The sequence below is a fragment of the Prionailurus bengalensis genome, chromosome D4, assembly GCF_016509475.1.
Source record: "Prionailurus bengalensis isolate Pbe53 chromosome D4, Fcat_Pben_1.1_paternal_pri, whole genome shotgun sequence".
Taxonomy (NCBI): Eukaryota; Metazoa; Chordata; class Mammalia; order Carnivora; family Felidae; genus Prionailurus; species Prionailurus bengalensis.
Genome location: NC_057359.1, coordinates 70,231,155 through 70,258,070, shown reverse-complemented (window position 1 = coordinate 70,258,070; position 26,916 = coordinate 70,231,155). Strand labels below are relative to the sequence as shown.

Genomic DNA, 26,916 nt, shown 5'->3' with positions numbered 1-26,916 from the left:
AGGGAGAGAGGGCAGCTTCAATTCCTCCTGGTCTCCCCCTTTCTCTTGCTTTCCTCGACATTCAGCTTCTCCTTGTTCATCAGTCCCCAGCAGCCCTACTGCCGAGGCCTCCCCTTGGTTAACCCTGCCCCTCTGGCCAAACTTCAGGAAGAAGCAACATTACACTATCTTCTTTGAAAAGACTGAGTATGGCTTTCTCTGAGCGCGATGAGGTTGGCAAGGACCGCTGAAACTGAGCGTGATACTTCAAACTGCTAATTTGCTAAAATAATTTGGGAGAGTGCTACTCTCAAACCCTGACATGAGTGAAAGCAACCTTTCTAAATTTGCAGGAGGCAAAAGTCCATGCTACTGGAGGTTATGTTTGCTAATTATCTCAGTGGTTGTTTATTAAATGGCTATTGCATATTTATTTCTCTCTGTCAGAGCACTTGGCCCAGAAAGGCAGGCTCACTCGCTGAAATGTTCTGCCGTGACCCAATCCAAAAGATTCAGCCTGATTTCTTATCAACTGGAAATTTGGAATTACATAATCAGCTTCCCCCTCCCCCCCCCCCCCCCCCCCCCCGCCCCAAAGAGCCACAGATGTTTTAATGATTGCCTTTGCAACCCAGGCAAACCGTCCCATACATAGGCCCTTCTGAGAAGAAGAGAGAGGCAGGTAGGCAGAGGGGCCTGTGTTTTGTACTATTCTGGTCAACCACCTACAGTTGGTTGGATCAGGGCTGGGCATTGACCCCCAGAGCAGCCAACTTCATAGGCTGACCAGTGACCTATGACCTGGCGCAAAAGAATGTCCTCCACGCAGATTCCCTCTCTCTGTAATCTAAGCTGGAAGCAGAGAGAATCGGACAGTAATGGCAGAAATGGCAGGTGGCGGGAGCGCCTGGGTGGCTCAGTCGGTTGAGCAAACGACTTGCGGCTCAGCTCATGATCTCACAGTTCATGAGTTCGAGACCCGCATCAGGCCTGCTGCTGTCAGCACGGAGCCTGCTTCGGATCATCTGTCCCCCTCTCTCTCTGTCCCTCCCCGGCTGGCGCTCTCTCTTTCAAAAATAAATAAAATAAACCAAAGAAAGAAAGAAAGAAAGAAAGAAAGAAACGGCAGGTGGGGGTTGGGGGTGTGAGAGGAGCCAAATATAGTGACTCAGGGAGGGAACTCTCAGCCAGAGACTGATTTTGCACAAGTGGGATAGAGCCTTGGAAACTGTGTTTTCAAAATTCCTCAAGAGATTCAAACACGCTAATATCCAGTTTGTTTTAATTCCATAGGTGCTTAGTCACCTCCAATAGGACACCTAACCTCGTACCTCCCATTTGGAACTTTCGCATAAGACACAGTCAGTATTTTGCTATTGTTGGTAGTAATTCAGTGTAAGGCTTTCAATTTAACATTTCCTTGGGATAGATTGCTAGTAATAGGGTTTATAGTCAAAGAGATACTTATCTTTGTGGTTCTCCCTACAGATTATCTTCCCAATGGGTGTGTAACTTCACAGCTTCATTGATTTCACCACAACCTTGCCAGCCTTGCATTATTTTACAGTTCCCTCCCAATTCCCTATATTTCTTTAGGAAATGTCTGAAAGTACCTGAAATTTGCTTTAATTTGCATTGCCTTTGATTACAGTTAAGATAATCATTAAGATAATGTTTCCCATTGGTGCATTTACTATTTTCTCCCTGAGTTTCCAAAAGTAATGTCATCTAGACGCCCCTTCTCCTACAATTAAACCTTTCTCTATTTTCAAAAGCACAAACCAACTTAAACATTTCCAGTGACAGCATCCTCAAGCACCATTAGAAAAGTAGTCTTTTTCCATTGTAGTGAAGCCTCTATCGTGTTTTCCAGTGGTCTTTTGCACACAGTAGGTGACACACATATTTGTCCAGTAACCATGTCTCTATAAAGACAAGACAACCAGATTAAACACAGTTAAGCCTCTTTCTTTCTTTCTTTCTTTCTTTCTTTTTTCTTTCTTTCTTTTTCTTTCTTTCTTTTTTCTTTCTTTCTTTCTTTCTTTCTTTCTTTCTTTCTTTCTCATTCTTTCTTTCTTCTTCTTTTTTTAAGTTTATCTTTATTTGAGAGAGAGCAAGTGGGTCAGGGGCAGAGAGAGAGGGAGACAGTGAATCCCAAGCAGGCTCCACACCGTCAGCGAGGGGCCACGACTCGAGGCTCGACCTCACAGTCAGTGAGATCATGACCTGAGCTGAAATCAAGACTAGGATGCTTAACCGGCTGAGCCACCCAGGTGCCCCAAAGTTAAACCAATTTCTTAACTGCAGGACTTCTCAGAACCTTCTTTAACAGAACACTCCTTTAACAAATGCTCGGTGAACTTCCAAGAGAAGAATGTACAAGGCACCTTTTCCACATCTATCTTGCCTGCCATTGAATCCTTGTGTGCTGAGGCATGCTAAAAGAATGGAGCCCTGGAGGAGGTGCTTTGAGAAGCTTTGCCTGGCCTAGAGATCACGCCCACACTAAGGTCAGTATGTTGACCGAAGCAGGGGCAAAACCATGGCTTCCCTCAGTCTCTTCACTGCAGCCACCAATACAGTGATGAAACACAGACATATCTTAAGAAATATTTTAAATAATATATTTGAAAAGTCAGTGCGAATGTTGGAAAGATAATTCGTGGTGCAAAAAGGAAAGTGACGACATGGCATGTAGAAAAGGATCCTGTTTCTGTTTAGAAAAAAATGTTTATCTTGCCAATTGTTCGTCACCTCCAGCCCTTACCATCACCTGGGATGTTTCCCTCAGCAAGAATGTCAAATCATACAGACCATTCTAAATTTGCTTAAAATTTTAGGATATGTTTATATTGATAGACTATCTTGTTTGTTGATTGCACCGTCACGTTATGCTTTCTATTTTATTTTATAATATTAATGTTTTATTTTATTATTTTTGAGAGAAATAGAGGGTGTGCGAATGGGAGAGGGGCAGAGAGAGAGGAGACAGAGCATATGAAGCGGGTTCTGTGCTGACAGCAGATAGCCAGATGTGGGGCTCGAACTCGAGAGCCATGAGATCACGACCTGAACTGAGGTCAGATGCTTAACCGACCGAGTCACCCAAGCACCCCTATATTTTGTTTTAAAATGTGTTTATGGGGGCGCTTGGGTGGTTCAGTCGGTTAATTAAGCGGCCAACTTCAGCTCAGGTCATGATCTTGTGGCTCGTGAATTTGAGCCCTGTGTCGGGCTCTGTGCTGACAGCTCAGAGCCTGGAGCCCGCTTCAGATTCTGTGTCACCTGTTCTCTCTGCCCCTCTCCCGCTCATGCTCTGTCTGCCTCTCTCTCTCAAAAATAAATAAATGTTTAAAAAAATTATGTTATACTTTTGCTTTACCTACAGAATGCTGTTTACTTCATGATAAGGTTATTATTAAACTATCGAACTTTTGAAAACTTATTAATTCACGCTATTATTGAACTAACTCCCTCTATTAGATATTGCCAGAGAGTAATGTCTTCACAATGAATATGGTGCTGTAAGATGACAGAGAGGGAAACAACCAGTCTATCTCTAGAGGGTCAGAAAGGTTTTACCAGGGAATGTGATCTGGGGTTCTGAAGGGTGAATAAGAGTTCACCAGCGGGAAGGTGGGAGAATATGTTTGAGGAAGTAGATTTGCATATAAAGGCTTGAAGCGTAGCTTTATCAGGGTTTTATAATTCGGGTTTTAGGTTGAGGCCTTGGTCCATTTTGAGTTAATTTTTGCATATGGTGTACATTAGGGTCCGACTTCATTCTTTTGCACGTAGATATCCATTTTTCCCAGCACCGTTATTGAAAACACTGTCTTTCCTACTTGAATGGTCTTGGCATCCTTGTGGGAGCAGAGTCTGAAATCTAGCTCTGTCAGACTTCAAGTGGTATGGCTTTTTTGTAGTAGAGTGTGTGCCCCAGTTTTCTTTAAAGCAGTGCTTCTCTCCCAGACCGGGAAAGGCTGTCATGGGCCAGGCTGGGAGAGCCCCAGACATGCCTCCCAGGCGGGGCGAGTAGGCCTCAGGCATCGCCCAAGGGCAGCCCTGCCGAAGTCAGTCTGCTCCCTCTGGATGTGGCCACACCAGCTGACCGGGCCTGGCTCGGGGACTGCCCAGACCGGTTTGCAGGGTTTCTGTTCCCTGGGAGCTGGTTCCCTGGCCACCGTGGTGGCTTTCTCTCTCTCCCCCGCCACCCTCTCTTTTTCTGCCTCTATTTCTTCTTAAATTCCCTCTTTTCCTCTCTCTTTTCTCTTCTTTCCTAGTCCATGCACAGTCCCTGCCAACCCCCAGGCCAAAGGCCCTGAGCCACAGACTTCATTTCCACGCCCATGCCCGAGACTTGGGGCCCCTCTCCTCCCTTGGGCCGCCTGCCAGGCCAGCCAGGCTCTGACCAAGAAGGTTCCTGTTTTTTTTTAATGGATATAAAATTATCAATAATTACATGAACAGAAATGCTAACAATAACAAGTCACATTTATTGGGTCCTTACCAGACATACGTCATGTCCTTTATTCCTCACACCAGACCTGTGAGGTCGATACTATTATTAATGCCCTGTTAACAGATGAGAAACTAACTGCCCTGTTAACAGATGAGAAACTAAGGGGTGAGGGCTTGAATTCTGTGCCCAAAGTCACACAACAAAGATTCAAATGCCACCTCTGAACCACGCTTCTGGATTGGACTACTTTGTGACCATGGTCAGTTACTGAATATTTGTGTGTGCCAGCCATTGTGTGTGTGTGTGTGTGTGTGTGTGTGTGAGAGAGAGAGAGAGAGAGAGAGAGAAAGAAAGAGAGATCTTAATCCGGGAGGGAAGAGGACTCACCAGCCCCAAACCTAGGAGCTGCCTGACACCTGCCTCCCTCACCCCCACAGCCCATCCCTCGCCTCTTGGTAATCTCTCAATTCGTTCTTTCTGCACGCTGGCCCGCACTGCCATCATCTGTAACTGCTGAGGACTGATGCTGTCTTAGCACAGAGAGGCAGCCCCTTTTATGTGGCAGAGGGTGATGCATGTGCATATGGTGCTGTAAGATGACAGAGAGGGAAACAACCAGGTGTATCGACAGAGGGTCAGAAAGACCTCACCAAGAGGGCCCATCTGGGTTCTGAAGGGCGAATAAGAGTTTGCGGGTGAGAAGGGAGAACGTATTTGAGAGGGATGGATTTGCATATAAAGGCTTGAAAGGTGCTTTAGGGTGTCTGACAAATGGCAATAGTTTAGAATTCAGAATGGGGGGTGGGGTGCAGTGACAGCGGGGCTGAAGTAGCAGGCAGGGCCAGACTAAAGAAAGCCTTGTAGGCTTTGCATTACCTGTAGGTAATGCAGAGCCACTGAAAGATAAGGCCTCTGAAAGGGAGGGTGAGTCTGGTTTAAAATGCATTCAGTCTCCCCAGGAAATTAATATAGGCTGGCTAACCATTTGCACGTGAATTTGTCCAGATATGAAACATAGATGGCCCCAGGCCCCCTTTCACACTCCTAGGACTGTCATTTTTACCAGTGTCCCTTGTCATCAGCCTTGCTGAGAGATCATAAATAGGGGAACGACTTGGCCTATTTCCTTTTCCGAAAGGTGGGTGTCTTGGGAGCGGGGTAAAGTTTGGATCCGAGAGGGAGAGACATAGCAGTCCAGGGGATCAGGTAGTGACTGTGGAAAAGTGAGGTTGGCAGAGAAAGGCCCGGCTCAGCTGCCCACACCAGGAAAGTCTCCTTGACCCTTCTCTGCTCTCCGCCTTAAGTAGATGGAATACTAATCTGATTGGTCAGATTCCAGGGCAACAGTTAGGTCAAGTTTGCTTGTGTGCAGGGGTCACTGAGCATAAAAAAAATGACACACAAGAATGTGCTCCTCTCTTCCTTACGCCCACACCTAGTGCACTGCCTTTGCATCTGGAGTCAGTTAGTGGCTAGGAGGAAACAAACATCCCCCAAACAAAGGAGGGTTTAGGGAGAGACAGAGAAACAGAGACTTAGAGAGAAAGAGACCCTCTTAGGCCTTGAGGCTAGAAAGCTGGGCTCCAACTCAGCTTTAGAAGAGGACCCGGGGTGCTGGGCTGGCCCAGCAAAACCAAAACAAAGCACAGCTTGTATCCGTGGCCAGTGCCCTTGCTGCCTGTCTGTTTCCCCTGGGAATCTCCCAGGCGCGGGGGAGTGGCAGGGCAGGACAGGCCTGCAGTGACTTCCATCTTAGTATCATCAACACCCCTGCCTTTATTTCTCACAGCTGAATCGAAAGGGAGAAAATGGGGGGGGGGGGTGGGGGGGCAGGGGGGCGGGGAGGGTTGGGGGAAGCAGGGGAGGGTTGGGGGAGGCAGGGAGGGAGGGGATGAAGGGATAAAAAAGAGGGTGGAGTCTTGGAGGTCAGAAACTGGCTCTAGGGAGTACAGAAGAACAGGGCCCCCTCCCAGTGAGTCAGTGAGGGCGGGAGTTGGTGTGGCTTCGGGGAAGGGCCGGGTTGCAGTTTGGAGAGGGCCAGGAGGGAGGGAAGGAGGCCCAGCCAGATAGCTGTGGGATCCGGGGGTTCCAATGCCAGCGAGCTGCTGCTCACCAGCTATGTGGCCTCAGGCAGGTCCCACAACTTGTCCGTGCCCCAGTTTCCTCAGCTGTAAACTGGGGATAAGAACACCTCACAGCCAGAGTTGTCATGCAGAATAATTAAATGCGGTCATGTCTGTGACAGCACTTAATAAACCATAAACCTCTGAGCAACACAGAAAAATATTATCCTTTTTAGGATTCCCTTGGGAATGAAAAGCGGGGTACCTCTGAGAATTCTCAGCTCCACCCAGCTCTCTGCTCAGTTTCACAAAATGCCATTTACTCTTCTCCCCCAAACCCTCTCTATGTGTTTGTTCTCTGATATTCCCACTTCCCTTTAGTCTCTCCTCCTCAGTAGGCTTTGTCCTTGTTTTCTCCTAATATGTATTGGCCTCCCGAATATTAAAATAAGAACCATAGTCTCAAAACTTTTGCTTGGTCCTCCTGCCTCCTTCTAGTTACTGCCCTGTTCCCTCTTCCTCCCAGTCTTATTTGTTTACAGGAGTTTTGCAGTTTATAAAGTTTTTTTTTTTTTTTCCTTGCATCGACTGCTTTGTCATAGCATTAGTATCATAATAAAACTTTGAGGTTGGAAGTATCGGCAGTACTTGCCCGTTTTACAGATGAGAAAAGTGAGTCTTGGACTAGAGTCCAACAGAACTCCCGTGTTGTTTCTTTGATACTTCACCGCTTTCCTTTGATGCTAAGCTTTCAAAGCGAGTGGTCTGGCTCTACCATCTCCATTACCCTGCTCATTTTCTCTTCAATTGTGTAATCCACTGGCTGCTCCCACCATGTGGGCCACAGCTCTTCTCCGCTAGCCTACTTCAGAGGCCCGTCACGGACCTCACTCCCCTTAAACCTTCACTGCCATGCATCTGACCCTACCTACTATCTTCTCTTTCTTCAAATTATCTTTCCGTGGCTTGAACTAGCACTTGAAGTCTACAACAGAAAAGGAGGTGATGGGGAGGGTTCCTTTTGTGTCTGTGGCTCCTGTACATCGGTTGTACAGGGTTAATTAACCCCAGTGAGTCATGGAAGCCTCGCTTATTGGAATACAGCTTCCCCGGCGTGCTCTGAGCTGTAGCAGGATTTCAAAAGCAGATTCTCCTCAGCCACCAGCCCAGCTGCCAAGGGCCTTGCCACAAAAGAGCAATTTGCCTTGGTTTTGACCAACTTGACAGAAGATGGGCTTTTTACTTGATGGCAAAGAGGACCAGAGCTGTCATCTTATGACTCGGCTGGGCATGGGAAGGTTGATGCCAGTAGTCTTGGACACAGCAAAAGGGGTCACTACTTGGAATTAGACTCTCCCAGCAAGACTGGAGCAGGGACTAGGCAGATGAACCCAGCTGTAAGTGATGGTGTAGGGGTGATTGATGTCTAGTCCCGCATTGTCTGATATGGCCACCATGAATCATTCATAGCTATTTAAATTTAAGTGCAACAACATTAAATGTTTGGTTCCTTAGTTGCACTAGCTATCTTGCAAGTGCTCAATAGTCACATGTGCCTAGTGGCTGCCATATTAGACAGCACAGTTACAGAATGTTCGTTGTGGAAGTTCTATAGGACGACACTGATTTTAGAGCACCGGATAGAAAAGAAGAAAAGGTAAGCAGCTGGCTAAGAGAGTAAGAGAAAGGCAAACTCATCAGGAATGTCCAATATGAGGGGTAACGTTGGAGATGTAGGCACAGAGGTGGCAGGGTGAGTAGGCACTAGGAAAATGCCCCCTTTCTACTCTTTGAGTGCCTCTCCAGTGTGAATGTTAGGACTATCACACCAGAGCCACAGGTGTTTTCCCAAGGCAGGATGCACACCCGCTAGGGACAAAATGGGTCCTCAGATAGGAAACCCATGCTAGGGCTGGCATCAGGGGAGTGTGGGGACACCCAATTCTGTCCAGATGTTGATCTTTTGAGTCTAGACAGAGGGCTGGATAGTAGATGTTTGAAATGGAGATCTAGGAATGAGATGCTGAGGAAGAAGTCAGAAATACGATCTGGAGCAGGGGGAAGGGTTGGCTAAAAATACAAATTTGGGAATAAGTTGTAGTCACTCAGAAGTCCTTTTGTCACTGCCACTTCTGTATCTAAAAATTTGGATGATGGTTTGTTAACTCTCCATTTATTTCTGGACCATTCAGTGATGAGTATTGCTTTGCTAATGGTTTGCTTGAAGATAAGTCCTTTAAAGAATGAACAGAGTGGGGCACCTGGGTAGCTCAGTCGGTTAAGAACGAACAAAGTAAGTGTCTACTTAAAACAATGCTTATGCTCTGTGTTTGGAAAATAGAGCAAATGAAGGAGAGGAAAGATCTGGGACCTGGAAAATCATCATTCTAATCTGAGTCATTCCTTAAATTGTAAATTCCAGGGGGTAGCTTCAGGCACAGCTGGATCCAGGCAGGCAAAAATTGAATTGTCATATGAAATTGATGTCTCTCCATCTCTTGGCCCGCTTCTCTTTGTGTTGTTATCATCTCAGGCTTTCTGCATGTGGCGTCAATATGGGCCCACACAGCAACGTAGACTTAACACTGCTGGTTCCCGGTAATTTCAGCAAGAGGTCCCGGGCTGACCTCCATTGGCCCAACATGGGCCTACCCATGGAACTACCCATTCTTGAGCCACTAACAGGTCTGTGGAAATGCAATGGTCTGATTAGCCAGGCCTGATCGTGTGCCAAACCTGAGGCAGGGGATGGGGTCAGCTTCGCCTAGATCATTAGGCCTCTCAGTGCAAGTGAAGTAGTTTGCAAAGTAACCCAAACTTTGTAACCCAAAACATAGGCTAGCAGAAACCACAGCTGCCCACTACACAGTCTTTAATTAATGATAGCTATTATTGTGAAACAATACCAGAAAGATTAGGCAGCCATTAATTAAATACTAAAAAGGGTAGGGAAGGCTTTGTGGTACCTAGTAAGGTCTCAGTAAACGTCTATGGAAAGAAAACTTTACAAGGGAGTAAATAGGAACATATACTAAAGTGCAATCTTGTTCTATGAAAAAATGAGTCTGATGGAATGAGGGCACAATTTTATTGAGTCTAGGAAATGAGCCAGGAAACAAAGGATAGGGATAAATGGCGCATTTCTGAAAGGAGTTCCTTAGAGACAGGGCTAAGGGCTGTTTAATTAACATGTAAAACTACTCCAGAGGAAGGGAGTGCATAAGAAACTCTCCAAGGTTTGCTGATGATACGAAGCTCTTGGAGCAGTGATGACAAGCCCGATGGGAAGCTCTCATGAACCTGAGGAAGTGGGCGAAAAAGTGGGAGCTGAGCTTTAACCAGGACAAGGCAAGAGGGTGATTCTAGAGATGAAGTTCCAAACTCGGCCTGTGAAACTCAGGAAGTCAAGCTACTACTAATGACCGAGAAAAGGACCTGGGATTTAGCGCAGTTTCTTGGGAACTTCAGCTCAAGATGGTTCTAGACAGAAATGCAGGGGGACATACTGGGGCTTCTGAATAACGGTTTGAGGGCCGAAAGTCTCATGAAAGAGTGATGTATTGACAGACAGGATACCTGTGCAGTTCTGGCCCGTTCACATTGAGCCAGAGGCAGTCTGAGAAACGGCAATTAAAATTTTTGAATTTTAGGGGCGCCTGGGTGGCGCAGTCGGTTAAGCATCCGACTTCAGCCAGGTCACGATCTCGCGGTCCGTGAGTTCGAGCCCCGCATCAGGCTCTGGGCTGATGGCTCAGAGCCTGGAGCCTGTTTCTGATTCTGTGTCTCCCTCTCTCTCTGCCCCTCCCCCGTTCATGCTCTGTCTCTCTCTGTCCCAAAAATAAATAAACGTTGAAAAAAAAATTTTTTTTTGAATTTTATAGACCTCAGTTAACAGGGATAGAGATTTTTAGGTCCAAAAGGCAAAGATTAAGACAGAGCAATCATTGAAATAATAGCACTGTGAACGGACAAAATGCAAGCTGGCTCATCAAACGTTGAAATTCTGAGGTTGAAACCTGAGTGACATGAAATTTAATCAAAGGAAGGCGGGAGCTTCTGTTTCTGCTCTGCGTGGTAGAGAAAATAGTGCTTAAATTACTCTAGTGATGAGGACTGCGTGAGATCAAGTAGGGTACGGTGCCTGATGCAGAGGAAGTGGAGGTGAACCTAAAGCCACATGGAGTCCCCCTGGGATTCTAGATGATGCGGTGCTGTCGGTAGCATAGGGAATCTACAGTCAGGGGACAGGAGTGTGGGCTTAGGCTGCGCTCTGATGTCCATCTTCCCCATCCCTAAAAGGCAACAGCCATACCTACCATAGGTAGGTACACCCATAGGGCCACATGACAATGAAATAAGATCCTGCATTCATTCAGGAAGTGGTTCTCTTGAACATCTACTACTCACCAGACAGCAATCTAGGTACTAGATGACGATACAACGATGAATAAGAGAAAGCCCTGTCCTCACAGAAGCTGGCGTCTAGTGGGAGACAATGACAGTGAATAAATCACCAGCTGAATGAGGCTCACGGTGGAGGGCTGGTTTTGAAAACCATAATGTGGGGCACCTGGGTGGCTCAGTCAGTTAAGCACCAGACTTTGGCTCAGGGCCTGATCTCATGGCTCGTGGGTTCGAGCCCCGCGTTGGGCTCAGAGCCTGGAGCCTGCTTCGGATCCTGTGTCTCCCTCGCTCTCTGCCCCTCCCTCCCCCTCTGAAAGACAAATAAACATTAAAAAAGAAAAAAGAAAACTGTAATGCACCAAACTAATATAACGATACTGCACTTGTATTCATTTCCTATTGCTGCTGAAATAAATTACCACGAACTCAGTGGCTTAAAACAACACAAATGTATTATTGTACAATTTAGAAGCTGAGAGTCTGAGATGGATTTTACAAGCTAAAATCAAAGGCTGCATTCCTTCTGGAATATCTAGGAGAGATCATCTGTTCCTTAACTTCTCCAGATTCTGGCAGTTGTATGCCTTGGCTCCTGGACCCATCACTCTGGCTTCTGCTGCCAATGGCACCTCACTGTCTCTGACTCTGACCCTCCTGCCTCCTTCTTATAAGGACCGTTGGGATTATACTGGACCCAACTGGATCATCCAGGATAATCTCTCCACCTCAAACTCCTTAATTTAGTCATATCTGCAAAGGGGATTGTGATGTGGACATCTCTGGGAGGACATTATTCGGTCGACCACATTACTTTTGGGCTATCCAGTAGGAAATGAGCTGTCCTTAGGAACCAGCAAGTAGATTGGGCTACCTCTGAACACCAACTTGCTGCTGGTCTTGTATTAGGGCAAGCAGAGTGGGTATCCGAAGGCTGACTGCAGATGCCCCTTCACAATACAATGTCATGTAGTAGAGCCCTGGAGAGTCACACAGAGAACACTATACAACAAGTGAACATGCTTGCGGCTGCCATGCAGGAGCTCGGAGACCTCAGGCAAGGATATTACTCCTCTAAGCCCCAAATTCCACCTAAGTCAATGGGGATAAACAGAACTACCTGGAAGGGTTGGAGTGAGGATTAATGAAAATATCATCCATGAAATCACCTAAGACCGTGCCTGATCCTCAAAAAATGCCTATTTTGGAATGCCTCCTGAATCCGTCCCTCCCTTTTTCTCTGTCCCTTTTGCTGCGACCACTGCCTCCTTCCACGCCTCTCAGAAACCTCCACTGTTTATCATGCCAGGTGCCTCAGCCTGGCAGTGGTTAGGAGCAACAGCCTTGAAGCTCTGTGAACGAGCCCCTGTTAACGGTGAAATCTGGAGCGGGTCTCTTAAGCGCCCTAAGCTTCAAGTCTGTACAAGGGGGATAACACCGGCTATAGAACCAAGTTATTCTGAGGATTAAGTGAGATGATGAATGGAAAGGGCTTACTTAGCACAGTGCCAGGCACAAAAACAGCAGTGTTCTTGTTCTGGAGAGGCCTGCCCTCCTTTCAACCTCCTCTTCCTCAATATTCCTTTCAGCAACACTGGACGACCCACTTCTCCCGGAAGCAGGCCTTGAATGTGTATACCGGAGGGGCATGGTTTATAAACACTTCTCTCTGCCTCGGACCTTTACCAGCCTTTTCAGTTATGGCTGTTTATTTATGCGGGCCTCTGCCTCAATACTGCACACAAGCTTCTTGAGGAAAGGTGTTTTTTCTGAGGCGTAGGTTGGAAAAGTACGCTTCCTCCTTGTCCGGCCTCAATTTCCTTATTTGGATCGAGTCCATTGGACTGGAATGGCTACAAGGGCCCTTCCAGCTCTGAGATTTTAAACGGACAGAACTTAACTTAGTAGGGACATTGTAGATCATCTAGTGCTCCCCTCTCCTTTTCCAGAAGGGGCAACTGAGGGCCCACTAGGGCCTTCACTGAACGCTATTCTCTCTCTCTCTCTCTCTCTCTCTCTCTCTCTCTGTCTGTCTTTCTCTGGCCTCCAGAACAAGGCTCCTGTAGGGCATGCAGCCCCGTTTTCCTTGCTAGGCTGGGGGAGACTCTGGCGGCTCCAGGGCTCCGGGCTCGGGACGCCGGAAACACGTGTGTGCTCACCTACGTGTACACACGTGAGCACACCTACAGCAGCAGGGGGCGCTCGGGCCGGCAGGGGGCAGCACAGCCCCGGTTTGCAATTACCCGGCGCAGCCCCGAGGGAGGAGGGCGTGCTGCAGTCCCGGCGGCGGTGGCGGCGGCTGGAGGTGCAACCTCCCAGGTGGGAGGCGGGGGCTGCGGGCGCAGGAAAAGGCGCCTCGGGAGCCGGCGCTCGGCGGGGCCTCCTCGGGCCCCGGGCGCGGCGCGGCGAGTGGGAGCGAGCGCGCCGGGAGCACGCAGGCGCCCTGCTCGGCTGGCCCTCGGCCGGCGCGCGGCGCGGGAGCAGCCCGCAGCCCGCGCCCCGCGCCCCCCGCAGCTCCCGGGCCGCCCGCGGCCGGCCGTCGGGAGCGGCCCCTCAGCGGCAAGCTCGGGCCGCCGGCCCGGGAGAGCGCGCGGCGGCAGCGGCGGCGGGACGGCCCCGGGGCCGCCCCGAGCGCGCCCTCCCGCCCGCGGCCACTCGCGGCCGGCGCTGGCCGGGCCGGCGCGCCCCGCAGGCAGCCGGAGCGCGGCCTCGGCCTCGGCGGGAGCGAGCCCCGGGCTGCAGGCGTTGGGAGGCGGCGCGGGCGGCCGCGGGCACTGACGGCGTCGCGGGGCGCTCCCGGGCGGCGGCGCAGCGGCGGCGGCGCAGGGGGCGGAGGCAGGGGGCGCCCCCAGCCAGGATGCTGCGGTTCCTGCGCCGGACCTTTGGCCGCCGCTCCATGCAGCGCTACGCGCGGGGCGCGGCGGGGCGCGGGGCCGCCGGGCTGGGGGACGAGCGCGACGGGGGACCCCGGGGGGGCCCGGCCGCCGCCGCCGCCGCCTCCTCGACGCTGCCCGCGGCTCCGGGGGGCAGCGTGTTCCCGGCCGGCGGCGGGCCCCTGCTCACCGGCGGTGCGGCGGTGCACATCTCCGCCGCCGGCGCTGCCAAGGCCACCCTGTACTGCCGCGTCTTCCTGCTCGACGGGACTGAAGTGAGCGTGGACCTGCCGGTGAGTGACGGGGCCGACCCGGGGTACTGACACCCCTTGGGGCAGCCCCCTTCCCCCGCTGCTCCCCTCTGGGAGATCCAAGGATCCCTTCCCCCTTCTCCTGCGATCACTTCCTACCCCTGCTTCCCTCTCGGGCCACCCCGTCCCGGTCTCTTCTGGAACCCCCTCCGTGGCTTGTGCCCCCTCGTTGGAACACTGCGCTGCTGGATTGCGCCTTCTCCGGTTCCCACCTAGTCCTTTGGGCCTCACTCCCTCCCCAGCTCACCCAGTCCCCTCTTCCCGAGTCCCCGCCCCCTGGCGCGGGTGACCGGCGTTCCCCTTCCGCCCCCTGGGTTCCAGCGGGGGCCTTCTTGGTGCTGGGTTATTGCTTAGAAAAATCTCAAAGCAATGCGGGGCTGCCTCGAGGTGGCCTGCTTGCCCCCACAAAGTCGCCATCAGGCCTTGTGGAGACGGCAGGAAGGAGAAGCCTCGTCCCCAGCTGCCCAGCAGGTGCCCCAAGTTTGGGAGGCAGTGTAGGGACCATTTCTCTCCCTTTCTCGATGCCCGCCCCCGCCCCATCCCAAAGAGTCCCTACAGCCCTTAGTGTCGCGGGGAGGGGGGTGGGAGGCAGGTGGGCGACTTGGGAGCTAACTCTAAAATCGACTCTCTTGGACCTGGCCAACTTTGCACCTGCAGAGCCCTTTGCTGGGGCGCCGGGAGTTGGCCTTGGGGCCCCCACGGGGCCTGGCGCGCCGGACTTTGCGCCCCGGGCAACGTGCGTGGGGCGGCCAAGGCACCCCGGGCGGCGGCGCCGGGTCCCGGGCCACCCGCCCACAGGTGGTTGCACCCCGCCCCCCTGCAGCAGATAGCTGGGTTGGCGCTGCTGTCCCCGCCAGGGCGTCCGGCTTTCTAGCCTGAAGGGGCCAGATGTGATCAAATCAAATCCGCACATTAATGGGGCGCCTACTGGGCACCTGGCGCTGCGGCAGACGGTGCCTTTGGGAATCTTTGGGTGTGACTGAGGACACAGCGCTGATTGAGCTTTTAGGTGAATGTTACAGGTTATTCCGAGGGTTTCATGCGGAAAAAATAACATACCCAGACTTGCAAAGGAAACACTTAGGCCTTACCTGGTGGGGGAAATTCTTTAGATTTCGGGAGAGAACTAGGGACCTGTAAGGGTTTTAGATGGGAAAATCAGAACCTGCTTGGCCTTGGAGTTTAATGCTGCCTTAGGTTTAATTTTGAGACGGTTTCAATTTATGGCAATTTTATTTTTGTGGTTCCTAGTGCTCTCCATAGAATATCATTTTGTTATGATAATACCCTTTTGGGGCCTTTTTATTCATGGAAAAGGAGCCAGCGTTCCTGTGCTTAGAGCTGTTGTCTTTAAAATAGCATGAAAATGTTACTCCTCCCCAGAATTGAGGCTTTCCAGCTTGTATTGAGCTGGGAGAGGAGGCCTGAAGAGCTTGGAGGAGTGGAGAGGTGGGCAGCTTCTGTGTGGAGAGGATGTGGCGTATTTTGCATCTCGGATCAGGGAGAGGAAAGCTCTCCATGGGAACTTTGACCGTGCTCCTTGAGGATTTTCTTGTCGGTTCCCCAGGGATGGTTCATTTTATAAAATGTATTGCTTCTGTCAGGTTTGTGCGACAGGCGTTAAGTGGTGTTTCTCAGATGAAAAATGCAAACTGAGTCAGGTGCATGTGTGGTGAATAGACCCAGACAGGTACACCAATGATTTGGTTGGGATTGGACCAGCAAGCCCAGCTCTGCGTGGGGGAGGGGGATGCTTACATTGAAAGGTTTCTCCACTTTACAAAAGGTTGCTGGACGAAAGATTTCCCCAGGTTTTCTTATGATGGCAGATTTCTCCATGCTTTAGGATGTGATGTCCTGAACCCGAAATTTTATTTATATGGACACACCCCATCCAAAGACAAAATGCGGGCTTTTGTCATGTGAGCCCTCCCGGAGGAATGATGAAGAAAAATTACCAGTGAGCACGGCTCATCGATTTAAAGATTTATTAGATATCAGAACTGCATCACACAGTCTCCTGTGCTCGTTTTCTCAGATCAGGGTGTGAGTTCCTGTAATTAATTCTCTGAGTACGAGGTTAGCACCCGGTGGCCAGAACCCAGTGAGTTTGTAGATGAATTTGTAGCACGCATGCTCCTTCCTAAGACCCATTTCACTGGGCTCACTTTTTATGCTATCCTGTTTGGCATTTAGCCCTGCTTATCATTATTTTCCTCTTCTGCTTTCCTGGATTTTTACCGCTTCCTGGGCTCTGGTGTTGCATTGCTGCCTGTCACACAGATAGGATTTACCTTTGGCCGCCATACCCCTAAGCTGGATTTTCTGTCTCCTGTCACTTCCCCAGGCACTCAGTGCGCTTCCTGGGCTAACTATGGCCCTTTGTAATTAAAACCCTCTGGTGGTGTTAGCTTCAAGAATTCCTTTGCTCAGCATACTAACAGTGGTTATGTATTGTCATAGCCATTTTATTGGCCCTAATCTGGACACTTTAGGTTCTGAAATTGACTTGAACACAACAGCACTTTCAGTGTGACCATGCCAGGGCACCTTTTCTTGAGCATGTCCAGTGTGCCAAGCATTGTGCTGTGGACACAGGTGAAGGAGAGGTGGCCTGGAGGCTCTTGGGAAACACAGGTAAAAACATGCCTTTTTATTCTAAGTGATGCTAAGTGATGTGACAGGCTCGCCCAGACAGCGTCCTGGGGGATGGGCAGGTTAAGAGGGCTTCCTGGAGATTTTGACTCTTGGGGTCATAGGATCTCAAATCCAGTGTCCCCTGTGCATTTTTTAGAATACCTATTGTGTCAGGTCTACTCCTTGGCTAACTCGTGGCCAGTGGTTATATTTAATAAAGGAAGAAGCAACTGTAATTGTCTTCAGTCATCCTCAGATGGGGTCTGTAGTCTCCTTGTCCGATGGTAGGCTGCATCCCCTAGCATGCCGGCCCGTTTTTAACCTTTGCTGTGGTTTCTCAGTCTTTGGTAAAATGTGAACAAAAGGATCTTAAAAAAAAAAAAATCCATCTGTAACTTGCTGGGACGCCTGGGTGGCTCAATTGGTTAAAGCCTTTGACTCTTGATCTCAGCTCAGGTCACAATCTCAACAGTTTGTGAGATCAAGCCCCACATCGGGCTCCTGCACTGACAGCACAGAGCCTGCTTGGGATTCTCTCTCTCTCTCTCTCTCTCTCTCTCTCTCTCTCTCTGTCCCTTCTTTTCCCATGCTTGTGCATACTCTCTCTCTCAAAATAAATAAACTTAAAATAAAATGGGCTTGACAAACCCAGCTTCCAGGGGAGTCCCTGGCTCACCCTATAGGCCAGAGTGGTGCCATGAGCCACCCCTCTTCAGAAAACCTGTCCTTGGAAGGTGCTGCCTCCCTCTACTTAGACCAGCCCTGCCCTGCCCAGCCCTCAGGTGTGGTCTGGTCCGAGCAGGGCAGGACTCCCTCGGTCGTACCCTAGACACTTGCCTTCTATTAATGCAGCCGAAGATCCCATTAGTGTGCTTGGCAGCGGCACCCGCTGTTGACTCATATTAGCTCTCTGTTGACTAAATCCCTGGCATCGCTTTTGCTCGTGAGGCTGTTGCTCAGCCCCGTCTCCCCCTCCCCTGCGTGCACAGTCTCCCGGCAGCTCTGTGTGGAAAGCTGTCAGGAGGTGTGTGTGACTGACTGGTTAGCGCTCCCGCCATGCCTCGGAGGGCATGGCTTCTTGGCCAGTGGTGGTGCCATTGGCACGTTTGCTTTCACCGAATCTGGGACTCAGCGTTGGCTCATTGTGGTTCAGTGCTAGTGGGGAGAACTTCAGACTTGGAAGATCCATGCTGGAGCCTTTCAGGCTGGCTGTGTAGCCCTGGGCAGCTCGAATTCTGGGAGCATCGACTTCTTGGTCTTTCAAATGGGGACGTTGGGAGCATAACGCCACAAGGATGATATAAAGGCTTCAGTACACAGAAGGATACTGAAGGGTTGCTCAGAGGTTGTAATCTTACACACTTCTCATACCGCCTCTTTGACCTGTGGAACCAGTTGGGAAGCAGGTCTAGTAACAGATGCTAAAAACAAACCAAAAAGAGCTGTGGTAGGAAGGCTAAACATCTTTTTTTTTTTTTTTAATGTTTATTTTTGAGCGAGAGAGAGAGGTGAGAGAAGACAGAGAATCCCAAGCAGGCTCTATGCTGTCAATGTGGGAGCCTGATGTGGGGCTTGATATGATGAACTGTCAGATTGTGACATGAGCTGAAACCAAGAGTCGGACACTTAACCCACTGAGCCACGCAGGCGCCCCTAAACATCTTTTTTACTGGAAATCAGAAGTTATATGTAGTATGAGAGATGCTTTTTGAAACTTTCAGTTTTAATTTTTTTTTTAATTTTTTTTCAACGTTTTATTTATTTTTGAGACAGAGAGAGACAGAGCATGAACGGGGGAGGGGCAGAGAGAGAGGGAGACACAGAATCGGAAGCAGGCTCCAGGCTCCGAGCCATCAGCCCAGAGCCCCAAGCGGGGCTCGAACTCATGGACCCCGAGATCATGACCCAAGCCGAAGTCGGACGCTCAACCGACTGAGCCACCCAGGCGCCCCTCAGTTTTTATTTTTTAATTTTTTTAAATGTTTATTTTTGGGGCGCCTGGGTGGCGCAGTCGGCTAAGCATCCGACTTCAGCCAGGTCACAATCTCGCGGGCCAGGAGTTCGAGCCCCGCGTCAGGCTCTGGGCTGATGGCTCAGAGCCTGGAGCCTGTTTCCGATTCTGTGTCTCCCTCTCTCTCTGCCCCTCCCCCGTTCATGCTCTGTCTCTCTCTGTCCCAAATAAATAAATAAACGTTGAAAAAAAATTTAAAAAAAAAATAAAAATGTTTATTTTTGAGAGAGAGAGGGAGAGAGAACGTGAGCAGGGGAGGGGCCGAGAGAGAGAGGAAACGGAGGATCAGAAGTGGGCTCTGTGCTGACATCAGAGAGTCTGATACGGAGCTCAGACTCACAACCTATGAGCTCATGACCTGAACTGAAGTTGGATGCTTCAGCCACTGAGCCACCCAGGCGCCCCTGAAAGTTTCACTTTAGCTGAGAAGAGAATGCCTCCCCTGACACCCAATTGCAAGTTCTTAGAATTCTGGAAGTGGAATCTCTGATCCAGCTGAATGTATGTGATGGAACACAAAGAGCATATACCTTATTTTGGAGTTGAAAGGAACCCTCGACAGCACATATTCCGTCCTTTGTGTATATGGGAAACTGAGGCCTGTGGATAGAGTGACTTCCCATTAGTCATTCAGGGAAGAGTTGGAACGGGTGAGTTTGAGGTGAGTGTAGGATCAGTGGTAAGAAGGAAAACTGACCCCTAGTCCTGACACAGGACCACGGAGGGGGGATGAGATATGTTTCTGGCAGTTGGAAGTAGGACATATTTTCCTGAACAATGAGAAACTCCAGCAAAATGGTTCTCTGACTTCTGTGTACTCCAGAGTGCATCTGGGATTTTCTTTTCCTTCAGTTAATATCCCAGGGTCCACCCCCAGACTTTTTTTTTTTTTTATGTTTATTTTGTTTTTGAGAGAGAGAGAGAGAGTGCACGCTTGCTGCGTGCACAGTGAGGGGCGGGAGTGGTGCAGAGAGCGAGGGAGACACAATTCCAAGCAGGTTCTGTGCTCCAACTCACGAACCATGAGATCGTGACCTGAGCCAAAGTCAAGAGTTGGATGCTTCACCGACTGAGCCGCCCAGGCGCCCCCAAGCCCAGAATTTCGGATTGAGAGGTTCAGGAAATTGGACTTCTAACAAGTACCCTGGGTGATTCTGATGAACGTGGTCCCTTTGTATCCTTTGAAAAACTCTGGGTGTAGGACTGAGAGCTGAGGGTGGCCACGCTGTGCATTAAAAACTGCTGTAGGCAGGGAGAGGGCAATGACCATCTCTGAGCTGGGGGTTGACAGTATTGCTCCTGAGCTTTAGGGAGCCCACTCTTGCCACACGGAGTGGAGGCTGGGGCAGGTGAGGGGTGACGAGGGCCTGGCCTAGAGAAGTGGGCAGAGTGCCACATCTGTTGGCCGGGGGTGTCCGTTAAGGGTGTGGGGATGGGGAGGCGGAGGCCTAGCGGGGTCTAGCTTGGCGGCAGGGAGGTCTTCACCTCAGTTGTGGGAAGAAATGGAGGGAGGCCATATAGGATACCCCAAGAGATAGGGGCAGGCAGCTCCTCATTTCCACCCTCTCTTGAGGGTTCAGGCTTCCCTGGACACCTTGCCTCATCCTGGGCCTCTGGGGGGCCTGCCTTTTCCTGCCCTGGAGGGAAAGTATTGGCTCAGGGTGGTCTTTCAGTGCTGACCACACCTCCACCCCATCCCAGCCCGGGATTGAGACCATGAGGAACCTTGGACCCCTACCTGGGTCATGAATTTGTGTATTTTTAAAAATACCTTTGTTTTGGGGCGCCTGAGTGGCTCAGTCGGTTAAGCGGCCGACTTCAGCTCAGGTCATGATCTCACAGTCTGTGAGTTCTAGCCCCGCGTTGGGCTCTGTGCTGACAGCTCAGAGCCTGGAGCCTGCTTCATTCTGTGTCTCCCTCTCTCTGACCCTTCCCTGTTCATGCCGTGTCTCTCCCTGTCTCAAACATAAATAAACGTTAAAAAAGAATAAAAATAAATAAAATAAAAACACCTTTCTTTTAAAGGAGGGATAGTTGGTGGTGGCGGGGGGCGGGGGTGGGGGCTGGTGCAGGGAGGAAGAGAGGTGAATGGTAAACATCCTTTCCTTCCCAAATGGGATACAGGCATGACCTCAATCAAACTGTGGTTTTGCACTTGCTGGATCGTCAGTGTTAATTGGGGGAAGGAGGTGTCTGTTAGTCTTTCCCATGCCAGTAACATGACCCTGCGCTGGTCCAGGACCGAACAAATATTAACTTGCTAAGCACTTTCACGTGCATAATCTCATTGAATTCCATCCCTAGTGCACTGCTGTGGATGAAGGCACAGGTCTGTTTAATTTTGAAATAGCAAAAGGTCAGTGTATGTGTGTGTGTGTAGGGGGGGTACTTTCTCTTAAATTTTTGCATAGGGACTTAGGAAAAAAAGCCACTCAGTAACCACAGAAATCCTCCACCCACAATTTGTCCTCAAAACACATGTTCATCCTTCTCTACTGCCTGAGTCCCTGTGCCCAGCCTTCTCCGCTCTGCCTGGAGGTTTCCCTCTGCAGGAACCTGGGCCTGTGGGCACTCCAGTTTCCTCCTCTGGCCCATGGCAACTGCCTGTGGGCAGGGTCAGCTGCCGATTCATCTTGCTGGGTTTTTTTTTTCAGGTGGGTGTGTGCCTTTGTCCCCCACTTTCATTTCACATCAGAACATGCTTAAAGCAGAAAGATTAGAAAATATAGAGAAGCCAGTGAAGTGAAAACATCTCAAATTTCATCAGAGATAACCACTGTTAAAATTGGGGTGTATGGGGTGCCCGGGTGGCTCAGTTGGTTAAGCATCCGAATCTTGATTTCGGCTCAGGTCATGATCCCAGCTGGGGTGGTGGAATCGAGCCCCATATCTGGTTCTGTGCTGAGTGCAGAGCCTGCTTGGGATCCTCTGTCTCCCCCTGCCCCTCTCTCCAGCTTGTGCATACGCTCTCTCTAAAAAAAAAAAAAAAAAAAATTGTGGTGTGTATTCATCTGTAGTTTTTACTTTTTGTATTTAGATATAAAGATGTACTCAAAATGATAAACATGTATGGGTTGATGAATGTCTCTCCATCCCTTCAGCATAGTTGAATAAGGATCACAGACCCTGAGTTTGTGTCTCTTTGGGGTGGAGGCCCTCACCCCCCCCCCCCCCTTGCATTCCCTGGGATCTGAGTGAAAGTAGGAGCCTGCATCACTGCTCCTGCCTGAATGAGAAGCTAGTTCCCCATCCTCGGAGCCTCTCCTCACCATCATCTCTGCTTTCTGGAAGGTTAAAGGGCCTGCTGATGTGGCCATAGAATTCTGTCGAACCTGGGGGCTTGGGTTCTGAACACCTGCTTTGGGGTAATCACGGTTCTCTCCCCTGCCAGGGCTGTGCATGCTCTGCTACCAGCCAGAGCCGGTCTGGCAGAGATGGGTGGGAGCCTTGCAGCATCCCAGATGCGCCCTCTCTGCCCCCCCAGGGCCCCTTCTGCAGCCTCTTTGGCTTCTCTCTAGACCTGGATTTATCTCACTAGTCCCACTTGATTTGAATGTCTTGTTTATTTTTAATTTTTTCCAAACATGTTTTTGTTTACCTGTAGTGTATTTTCTTTAGTCAGCAAGGACTTACTGAGCACTTACAGTGCATTAAGCATTGGGGAGGGATCCAGGAGGGATGAGGTAGTTCGAATCTCGAAGGGGAAACAGTGTCAGCGCAGGGGTGAGCAGCTGAACTGTGGGGTGGAGTTGGAGATGGTTTGACGCCCAAAGTGGCGTCATGTTGTCCCAAATGATGCACAGGAATTCAGCTGTAGATTTGGTCAGAAGGTGTCGGGGCAGAGGACCCAGCAGGTGCAAATTGCATGGAGGTTGGGAGCCAGAAAACCCCATTTCCTGGGCTCTGCACTCAAGTAGGAGAGGATTATGAGCTCTGGCTGTGTCCCTGAATCTTCAAAGAACAAGTGAGGAACCTTTAAAGTGCAGATGTGTATCTTGAGCTAATAAGAGCTGAGGCTTAACTGAGCATTTTCTGTATGCCTGGTGCTGTGCTACGTGCTTAAGGGATTGGCTTGTTGAATTTTTGTAAAAACTTTGATGGTGTTATTGCTGTTATCCCTGATGTGTAGAGGGGAGAAATCGGGGCTCGGAAGACAGGTTAAAAAACTTGCCCATGTCACGTAGCTAGTAAAGGTAGACTCCAGCTTTAAGCTCAGACTGTCTGGCCATAGGACATTTGTGGTCTGGAATGGCCCTCTCACGGCAGGACCGGGCATTGGTGGGGTGGATGGTGGGTGGATTCTGAGCCTGTCCCAGGGGTCCTGAGGTGGATGGGGACCTCTGAGCTTCAGAAGGGTGTCCTTTCTTTGCAGGCCAGTTGGGATTTCCAGAGATCAGATTTATATCTTTAGTCATACTCATCGAACACAATTTCACTCAGAGTGCATTCTGGTTTGATGGCCATAAGTTTTCAACACTGAGGTCAGAAGTAGGCTTACATTATTAAGAAGTGCTTAATCGAACAACATTAAACTTAGCACACAGAAAAGCATTTTGCATTTTCCCATTCCCAGCCTGCTGCATAGCAACTGCTTCCCTTCAGTCTTTGAGCTTTCCTATACATGTGCATAAACATGGTATCAGTTTTATTTTCTCCCATCCAAGCCTTCCTGACAAACCCCTCACTAATTGGGTGCCCTCTTTTGTGATTACTCGAGATTAAATACGCCCCTCGATCTCTGTATGTGTGTGTGCATGTGTGTGACATGAGTAACACCTGTCTCTACCTGTCTTGGGACTGGCAGCTGATAGGCAGAGCACCTGGTATCTTCTCTGTTAGGCAACCCTGCCCCCTAGGCTTGCAGAATCCGTGTCACTTCCCTTAATAGCCACCATGTGGAAAGGTATCATTATCCCGTTTACACATGATCTCAGGGCACATGTGGCCTTGGGCCACTCAGGTAATAAGTGTGGTAGAGCCAGAATTGAATCTGGGTTTCCTGACTCCTTTTCCAGTGCTCTTCCCCCAGCCCATACTGTGCACACTCAACCTCCCTGTTTGAAATGTGTGCTCCTTGGAACTCCTTTTCGATTTGACCCTTCAGAATTTCATGCCATAAGCGCCCCCCTCCCCCGCCCCTCTGCCCCTTGGTCATTCCTGTACTTCTTTGCCTTTCAGCCTCTTTGACACTTGGGTTCTATCATTCTCAGGCTCTTTTCCCTAAAGTCCTAGCTGGCTGAGTGCCCAGCACTTCCTTGTTGGAGTTCAGAACTAGAAGATGGTATCCCAAGGGTCCTGTGCTACTTCTGGGATCATCCGGAGCTTCCCGGTTTCCCAGCACTGAGCGTGGTCCCAAAAGTAGGATTGTCCATGTGGCCAGCCCAGCTGGGAGGATGTGGACCGCCTGGTTCAGCAGGTGGCTGCGGAGCTGGCATCCCTCGGGCCCCGTCCTATCTCCCCCATGCCTGTTTCTTTTCTTGTGAATGTTGTCGTCCTTACTGTATCTGACCTCTGTTCGGGCAGGCTGAGGGTCACAATGCTTCTACCTGCTTGCTTGCTAGGCTGCAACCACTTTGAACTATAGATTTGTGTGTGTGTGTGTGTGTGTGGCAGAATGTAAGTAACCGCTTTTAGGTACACAGTTCAGTGGTGTGAAGCACATTCACATTGTTGTGCAACCGTCACCACCATCTGTCTCCGGATTGTTGTCGTCTTTCCAAACTGCAACTCTGTACCCATTAAACAAGAATTCTCCAGGCCCCTCCCCCAGCCCCTGGCAACCACCCTTCTACTTTCTGTCTCTGTGGATTTGACTACTCCAGATAGCTTATGTAAGTGGAATGGTATATTTATCCGTTTGTGTCTGACTCCTTTCACGTAGCGTGATGGCTTTGAGGTCTCTCCATGTAGCACGTGTCAGAATGTTACTCCTTTTTAAGACTGAGTAGTATTCTAGGGCGTGTATAAGCACATTTTGTTTATCCATTCATCCAGGTGATGGAGTTTTGTGCAGGTCCGGGCCTTCCTAACTCCGTCCTGCCTGTTCATTAGTGGCTCTGCCATCAGAGACTTGGATGTCCCCAGCCTTCCCCTCATGGTTTTATTGACTCTTCTGCACAATGCTGGTATCCTCTCCGGTTATCTGGTAGTTTCCCCCTTACGTTTTTGTCTGAATTTTTTGGTGTTGTCAGGTCCTCCGTCTTTAAATTTTTTAGTGATGAAAACATAAATAGAAAAGAGTGTACGTGAATAGTTTAAAGAAAAATAATACAGTGAACATCCATGTACCCACCACCCCCGCTTAAAAACAAAGACAGCACTAATGCTGTGAAAGCCCCCCACCTCCTCCCAGCCACACTCCCTGCCCTACCGCTCTCCTGAAATTCATCTCTCATCCTTTCCTTTTCTATATTCTAGGTTTACTGCATGTGTATGTTTCTCTAAATGATATATTGTTAGTTTTGCATGTCTGTGAACTTTCTATAAGTGGATTTTTTCAGTATATTGTGTTCATGAGATTCGTCCATATCGATGAGCTAACTGTAGTTGTTACTGGTTGGTAGTATTCCATTGCACGAATCTACTGAAATTTATCCTTTGCTGGTGGACATTTGGAATGTTTCCAGTTTGGGGCTGTTAGGAAAAAATGCTGCTTTGAACCTCCTGGAATTGGTCTCCTGGTGCATATATGCAAGCAAGCGTCTCTCCTGGGCACGCGGTGGCCAAGAGGGCCGTGGGCAGGGCCTTTCAAGATCCTGCAAAATAGTTTTCCCAGAGTCCCAGCCGTATACAAAAGCATCTGTGAATCCACTCTTCCACACTTGGCATCATGCAGCTTTTTTTGTTTTATTTTACCATAACCATATTTCCTCCTGGAATGCTTTGTTCTGTGATTTTTGCCTGGTTTTCAGTTGTCCTATTTTTCTTATTGTGTTCAGGGTTTTCCCAGCTCGTCTTTCTGAGGTTGTCTCCCAGGCCCCTTGTTCTTCTCAGGTAACGTCCGTGGAACAAGCGAGAACACCTGTGTCCGAGTCACCATGCAGGCCTTTCCTCACTACGTGGGGATTCGTGTTTTGACTTCAGTTTCGCTGTGCATGAACTGAAGTACTTGCTGCTGGTGGCTTTTGGCAAGCAATTGTAGGGTCTAAATGGATTTCACTTCGATTCTGCCTACTTTTTTTTTCCCTCAATTTTTATTATTGAAATTTCTAAGCACATTCAAAAGTAGAGAGAACCCCATGTACCCACCACATAATGAACGTAATGAACCCCAAGTACCCATTATCGAGTTTCATCTCCCATGTCTGACCACTCTTGTTCCGTCTGTATCCTCATTGCCGTCCCTTCCTGATTATTTTAAAGCCAATTCCAAACCTGTAATTTCAAAGTTGTATTTCAGTACACATTTCAAAAAACATAAGGGCTGTTTTTATAAATATATCCACTATCCTAGTAAAAAAAAAAAAAAAACAACCCATAACAGTTTTTTGGTATCAGATATTTAGTCAGTGTTCAAATCTTCCTGTTTGGTTGTCAGAAAGGCCCTTTCATTGCATTTGGTTGATATTCTATGTAAAGGTCTTTTTAAAAAATTTTTAAAATATTTTTCCCTAGCTTACTGAGGTATAATTGACAAATAAAAATCATATATATTTGAGGTATGAAGCTTGGTGATTTGATATAGGTATAAATTGCAAAAACAGTTATTGTGCACCAACTAATGAACATACCTATCCACTGCCTCACCAGTTACAGTTTTTGTGTGTATCCTAGTAAATTTCTAAGATCCACTGTCTTTTTTTTTTTCTGAGAGACAGAGAGAGAGAGAGAGAGAGAGAGAGAGAGGAAGCATGAGTTGGGGAGGGGCAGAGAGAGTGGGAGAGAGAGAATCCCAAGAAGGTTCCTCACTGTCAATGCAGAGCCCAATGCCGGGCTCGAACCCACAAACTGTGAGATCATGACCAGAGCCAAAATCTGACAGTTAACCGACTGAGCCACCCAGGCACCCCGAGATCCACTGTCTTAGCAAATTTCAGTTTCAACATTTTAATTAACTGTAGTCCCATTGCTGTATATTAGACCCCCAGAACTTGTTCATCTTATAACTGAAAGTTTGTACCCTTTGACCAACATCTCCATTTTCCCCACCCAACAATTTAAAGCACTTAATCTAGAGTTT

At 49.2% G+C, this 26,916-nt stretch overlaps 1 protein-coding gene across 10 annotated transcripts in view; it reads left to right on the top strand.

Moving 5' to 3' along the window:
- The first annotated feature begins 13,736 nt into the window (after positions 1 to 13,736).
- Positions 13,737 to 26,916, top strand: part of EPB41L4B (erythrocyte membrane protein band 4.1 like 4B) — a 128,729-nt gene continuing 115,549 nt past the window's right edge. For 4 of the 10 annotated variants that reach the window (XM_043566540.1, XM_043566539.1, XM_043566537.1 and 1 more), the window contains exon 1: positions 13,737 to 14,071. In XM_043566540.1, the coding sequence (XP_043422475.1) occupies positions 13,763 to 14,071 (309 nt within the window). In that variant the 5' untranslated portion in view covers positions 13,737 to 13,762. The remainder of the gene's footprint in view (positions 14,072 to 26,916) is intronic. The other 6 variants (XM_043566542.1, XM_043566544.1, XM_043566541.1 and 3 more) reach the window with 3 other exon arrangements.